Source organism: Semicossyphus pulcher, unplaced genomic scaffold (assembly GCF_022749685.1).
Source record: "Semicossyphus pulcher isolate SPU_LCO1_2020_fin unplaced genomic scaffold, fSemPul1.0.p SCAF_12, whole genome shotgun sequence".
NCBI classification, from domain to species: domain Eukaryota; kingdom Metazoa; phylum Chordata; class Actinopteri; order Labriformes; family Labridae; genus Semicossyphus; species Semicossyphus pulcher.
Window position 1 is genome coordinate 22,917,654 of NW_027211626.1, and position 6,570 is coordinate 22,924,223.

The 6,570-nt window shown below is 41.9% G+C and overlaps 1 protein-coding gene across 2 annotated transcripts; it reads left to right on the plus strand.

Moving 5' to 3' along the window:
• The first annotated feature begins 2,911 nt into the window (after nt 1-2,911).
• LOC138588447 (barrier-to-autointegration factor-like) lies at nt 2,912-5,128 on the plus strand. Of its 2 annotated transcripts, none has more exons than XM_069658580.1 (3): nt 2,912-3,000; nt 3,756-3,933; nt 4,843-5,128. In XM_069658580.1, the coding sequence occupies exons 2-3, from the start codon at nt 3,808-3,810 to the stop codon at nt 4,987-4,989; spliced, it is 273 nt and encodes a 90-aa protein (XP_069514681.1). In that variant the 5' UTR covers nt 2,912-3,000; nt 3,756-3,807; the 3' UTR covers nt 4,990-5,128. The 2 variants fall into 2 exon arrangements, with proteins under 2 accessions (XP_069514681.1, XP_069514682.1); XM_069658581.1 differs by having other exon boundaries at nt 2,932-3,000; nt 3,762-3,933.
• Nucleotides 5,129-6,570: the final 1,442 nt, after the last annotated feature.

Here is a 6,570-nt window from a genome sequence, read left to right on the forward strand (position 1 = left end):
TAGTAGGACATGTTTTAATGGGGTAAAACCTAAGAGTGCATATTGGCACTTTAACACTGTGTTGGTAAGTGATGGTCATTTTAGAAGGTGTTTTAACTTTTTTTTCAATGGAAAGTTAGAAAATCTCAATTTACATCTTTACAGCAATGGTTGGACATCGGAAAAATAGTTTTGTAATCAAAACATTTTCAAAGCCACTCAAGAGATCACACGATCAATCAAAGATCTAGAGGCCGATATTGTGGAGCTGCAGAATTTAAGTGCATCCACGGGAGATGGAGGCCACATTATGGCACTCAAGTAGAAAAGCTGCTCTGCAGAAATGGATGCTCCATCTAAGTTTTCTCCAGCCTGGAAAAGAAAAATGGTCAGAATGGACTCTTGAATTGCATCTGATCAGCTGATGGAAGTGATATCGCAGTCAGCTGAGATAAGGAAAAGAGCTGTGGACTTCTTCTTTATGGCAGTGAGTACAGAGAGAACGTGATGATGTCAGCACAGTGTTTTTGGCTTATCGCAGGTATCAGCTGAGGGTAATGCAGACCTATCACGCCCACTCACACTGCAAGAACTACAGGTGGCGCTAATGATGGAGAATGGCAAAGCGCCAGGAATAGATGTTCTTCCTTTGATTTTTACAAATCCTTTTGGTCCGCTTTGGGGGAGGATTTGTTAGAGGTCTTAAGTGACAGTCTGTCTAGAGGGAGACTACCTCTCAGTGGCCAGAGAGCCGTCCTCACTCTTCAGCCTAAAAAGGGGCGATCTACGTGAGATCATGAACTGAAGGCCAGCGAGTCTCCTATGTGCTCATTATAAAATGCTATCTAAAGTGTTGGCCAACAGGTTAAGAAAAGTGATGGAGCAGGTTGCACATGTTGCTCAATCATACTGCGTCCCTGGCAGATCAGTTAGGGCTAATATATATTCCTGACTATTTGGAAGTCTCTAGCTCAATGGATTTGAAGTTTGGTCTGATTTCCCTGGACCAAGAAAAGACATTTGTTTGGGTGGAGCACCAGTACGTATGGAACACCTCTGAGACTTTTGGTTTCTCCCCTGGTTTCATTGGTTAAATCTCTTTATTGTGACACTGAAATTGTGTTGAAAGTTAACGGGTGATTAAGTGCTCCTTTTGTTATTAAGAAGGGTATTAGGCTGGGCTGTGCCTTGTCAGGCATGCTTTACTCCCTGGCCATCAAACATATGTTATGTCATATCAGAAAGGAGTTAATTAGAGCACTGCTTTGTTTGTTTGTCAATGGCAAGGATCAAGCCGAGGTTACCGGATGGTTTTAAGTGGGTGAAGAGTGGGATCAAGTATTTAGGTGTTTGTCTAAGTGTTCACCCAGAGGATTTGAAAAACTGGGAGGGAGTGATGGAGAAAATGGAATGAAAGTTTAAGAAATGGCAGTGGCTTTTACCCCAGATATCCTACAGGGGGCGCACAATTATCATAAACAACCTTGTAAATGGTAAATGGTAAATGGACTGTACTTATATAGCGCTTTTCTAGTCTTTGCGACCATTCAAAGCTGCTTTTTTTTTTACATATCACATTCACCCATTCACACACACATTTACACACTGATGGCAGAGGCTGCTACGTACAGTGCCCAACTGTCAATCAGATATCACATTCATACCCGTTGGCTATGCCACCGGGAACAATTTGGGGTTCAGTGTCTTGCCCAAGGACACTTCAACATGTAGCCTGAGGGAGCTGGGGATCGAACCTCCGATCTTCCGATTGAAAGACGACCGACTCTACCACTGAGCCACAGCCGCCCCTTGTGGCCTCCACCCTTCAGCACTGTCTGCTGTGTTAGAACCTCCAGCAATTGTATTAATGAAATTACAGAGCATTATTGTAGACTTCTTTTGGGATAGATTACACTTCAGAGTGTTTTATTTTGACCAGAAGAAGGAGGACAGGGTCTCGTTCATCTGCTTTGTAGGAGAGCAGCTTTTAGGTTCCACTTTCTCCAAAGCTTTCTTTATGGTCCACAGAATTTGTCTTTGCTCAGATAGATCACTTAGGTTTTGGAAAGACACTTTTTTACTTTGGATTATTCAAGTTTTAATCAGAACTGTTCATCACCTTTTTATGCCAGTGTGATAAAAATGAGGAGATTGATGGAAACAGACATACTGGGCCCTAATACATCGTTGTATGCTGAAGGTTCTTTCTGGAAAGAGGTAACGATGATGTCTGTGCCTCTGGATAATAAGGGGATAACCACAGTCCAACATTAGCTGGAACTCGCTGGAGCTCGTATGGATAATGGCGTCACCCTGGCAAGAACACTTGAGGTCCAATCTGTTCGTCAGGTTGGGCTGATGTTGGACAAACTCAGGAAGGCGTTGTCAAATGAGGACAGAGTTCTTCTAGCGCAGCTGACGGACACCTGACGACTCTGATTCTTTCTCCAGGATGTGTCCTACTTTTAATCTATTTTATGGAAATTTGGGCTACACATAGCCGGAATAAATCAGGGCTATATCGAGCACAGACGTTTAAATGGCGGCTTTTGCTTGCTGGGTAAAAAGTGAACTTGTGTATTGGGACACTACCTGGGCCTCCTTTAAGAATAAATGGGAGTTGTTTAAATACAATGTTAGAAAAATTGGTATTGAAGAAGCTTGATGCATATATATAAAATCCTTGCTGTTTAAATGTCTCTTAGCTTGCCCTTTGTGCTTGTCTGTTTACCCCTGATGTTTTATGGCTTCTATATTTTGTAATAGGACAAATTTCTATTAATTAACACACTGTATATATTTGTTCTGATCTTCTCTAATTTGCTTTGCAAATTTCTTTGTGTCAAATAAAAAAAAGACAAAAAACAGAACTTGGGCCGCCCACGGATCTGTTTTCACATGAACAAGTGAACAGACTCATGTGTTTGGTATTTCCTGGTTTCATAATAGAAACGCCACCAGTAACAGAGGAAAGTTTTCCTGTGGGCTCCTCGTGAAGTTTGGTGTGTTTTCTCAGCTCAGGTGAGTCAAACCACTCAGACTTTAAAAGAAAATAACTTATTTGATTAAATTGTGGGGTGTCACTTCGGTTTCTAAAAGTGGTGTTAAAGTTTTAAACTGTTTCTGTACCGTTATCCTGTCTGTCTTCCTGTCTGAACCCGCCTGATCCTCCCGGTCCACGTTCGGCTGGTCCGACCTAGAGGATCTGAATACTTACCCCACCACTGGATCTGTATGATAATCAGGATTTGACATAAACACCCGCCAAATGCGGGTGGAATTGGGCAGTGGCGGGTATCTCACTCACTCTTACCCACTCTGACGGGTGGCATTCTATTGTTCTTCAGTAAGGAGACTGCTTTAAAGTTTTTAATACGGGACGATCCGGAACCAGGGAGAGACAGCGCGGTGAGAGGGAGACGATACAGAGTGTGATGAACAGTTTATCAGAATTTATATTCATGTGACCCAGCAGTGAACGGGTTACAATCACGCAGCGCGCGTGTGGTTCTCATACTCATACCGCCAAAAAGGCTCCTGACGTATTTCCGAGAAGTATTCCACCACATCCACATGCTGAGAATGAAGTGAACCGGAGGTGGTCCACATAGTTTATCAGTTATGCGGCGCAGGGAGGAGACAGACGTAGGGAGAGGACCAGATATGACAAAGATCTGATTTCTTGTTTGTTGTATATAAAGACATTATATTTTTTAAAATGTACTTTTTATGACTCTTATTTCATATTTTTGATTTCTTTTTTCTTTTTTCTCAAGCTTTAGTTTCGGTCTGTTCAAAGTAGGCATTTAAAGTAAGTAGTCCAGCAGGATGACGTCCACGACTAAGAAGCACCGGGATTTTGTCGGCGAGCCGATGGGACACAAATCTGTGAGGGATGTGCCGGGGATCGGAGATAATCTGGGGCGGAGGCTGGAGAACAAGGGCTTCAACAAGGTGCAGAAAGCACACACATACACACTTTCACTTCAGGTTAACACTGCAGCGCCCTCTTCAGGCCGCAGTTGTCATGGCCACGCCATAGATCATTATCACACTCAGATCACAAGTGAGTGTGAAGATTTATACATCCGACTGTGCGTATAAGTTATTAAAAATAATAACTATAATAACAACAACAACAACAACAACAATAATAATAGCAATATTCTATTAATGTAACATTATTAGATTACATATATTTATACACTTAATAATAATAATTATACAAATAAAAATACTAAATATTAAACTATAATAATAATAATATGTATAATATGTATGAATTGATGAATAAAGAAATAAATAAAGAAATAGGTAATAATAAGGAGGAAATGTGGAAAAAATGAAAACGTAGAAATCAATCAATAAATAAAGAAACAAATGAATCAAAATAAGATGTCAGTAATTATATGATATGTTCAACTGATGAGAGATCCTCGAGCAGACACACTGATGGGGAGGCTGGACTGCTGCGACTTGTTTGTGGATAGTGTGTGTATGAAGTTTGTCCAGAATGTTAGGGTAGACGGGCAGAGCCCGGGGGCATGAAAGTAATCATCGAGTTTTTCCCGATGTTGAACGGGTCGTTGGAGACTGTTGTCTGTTTGAGTTACAAGTCTGTATATTTTTGAGATTTTTATTTTTTTTTGTCTGCCAGGAGTGAGCCGCCGCCTACTTAAGGGGGTAGGGGCTGTTTTATGCACCAGATGGAAACTGACTGGGCCATGGTCTGAACAGCTACAGTTTCAGTCTTTTGACTTTTTATTTAGTACTGACAAGCACTTCAAACAACCCCACTTCAAAAAACCCAAACTATCCCTTAAACATGTTGATTGTGTATTTCTTGTGTTTCTGTGTTTTCAGGCCAGTGATGTTCTGGGTCAGTACCTGCATGTCAAGCAAGACACTAAGCAGTTCGGCAGTTGGCTGAAGAACACCTCAGGAGCGAACTCCCGCGACGCTGGGTCCTGTACTCGGGGTTTGAATGAGTGGTGTGATAACAACCTCTGAAACTCCGCTTCCTCACATGAAACCCCGCCTCCTGATGGGTGGCTGTGATGTCACAGCTCCCTGACTGGTGTTTCTTTACCCGTTTTATGACCTTGTTGCTTTGGGTAAAGTTAACATGAATAAAAGCTTTATGTCTGAACAGTTTGTGTGTTAGAGCTTTATTTCTCCATCTGGCACTTGTGAAAAAAATCCTCTTGTGGTCCCAAACATTTCTCAAGGGACCTCACATGGGGGCCGCATGTAGCCACTGTTACCTCATCAATGAATGTACTATATGCTTGTTTTTTTTACTACCGTTATGAGAGCTCCAGTGTGTCATCTTGGTTGGACTCTGAATCACAACTGTCTCCGGACTCTGAGCAAATTATAATTTTCACATTTATTATTTGTATTATGTGCAAGACATCGCCGCAATGACTCAAAACACTTCTCTTTCTCCACTGCAAGCAGCGCTCCGAATGTCGGACTGCTCCATGGTTTGGTCCAATCAGATTCAGCGTCATCTCATTTCCATGACAATGATTCAAACTTTATTTACAACAAGAAATAGGTAAAAGGTAATAGTGGAGCTAGTTTCTTCGGCAGTTCGCTAGTAGCCTAGATTTCAAACGTAAATCAAAATGTTCAAAGGTGGCAAGAAAAGTCGACAGTGAAAATCGGCAATTCAAAGAGGAATGGATTGAGAAATATGCGTTCATCCTCCCTCCAATGAGCACCAAACCCATGTGCCTATTATGCCAAGAAACACCCTTGTGAAGAGTGGCAATTTGAAACGCCACTATGACACAAAACAGTTATTTTGAAGCAAAATATCCTCAAAACTCAGAGCTAAGAACCACAAAAATCAATGAGATGAAATCGTCATATCAAGCCACAAGCAGAATTCTTGTTACTCCTATGTCACAATGAAAAAAAGCTACGTAGCATGGGTGTTGGGTAAACACAAGAAGCCCTTCTCTGATGCAGAAATAAAAAAAATGATGACTGAAGTGATGGAGACCATGTTGGCAGGCAAACAAAAAGAGGAAATGAAGTAAAATCAAGCAAATCCCCCTCAGATTCCACAGCAACCAGAAGAACTGAAGTACTGGCTGGCGATTTGATTAAACAGCTTTGCGATGGAATAAAAATGCACAGTGCATTTCCCTTAGCTGTGGATGAGCCCACAGACACCACTGACAATGCTCAGTTGCTGGTGTGTGTGAGGTTTTATGATGAGGCAAATGGGGAGTTTGTTGAAGATGTGTTGGGCCTGGCAAACCTCAGTGAACTTACAAGGCAAGAAGACATTTATGAAGCAATAATGGGAATGCTGAATGAAAGAGGGATAGATTGGAAGAAAGTGGTGTCAATTGCTACTGATGGCTCCAGCCATGATAGGGAGAGAGAGAGGACAGGTTCACCGCCTGAAAGATCACCACCGTGACCTAATATCTTACCACTGCATGATACACCAACCTGTCCTTTGTGCGAGGACAAAGTCTTGGAGAAGTGTACTCTGAAATCATGGCAACAGTGATGAGACTCGTAAACGTTTTGAGAGCATATTCTTCACTGCAGCACGGCTTGCTGCGCACATTC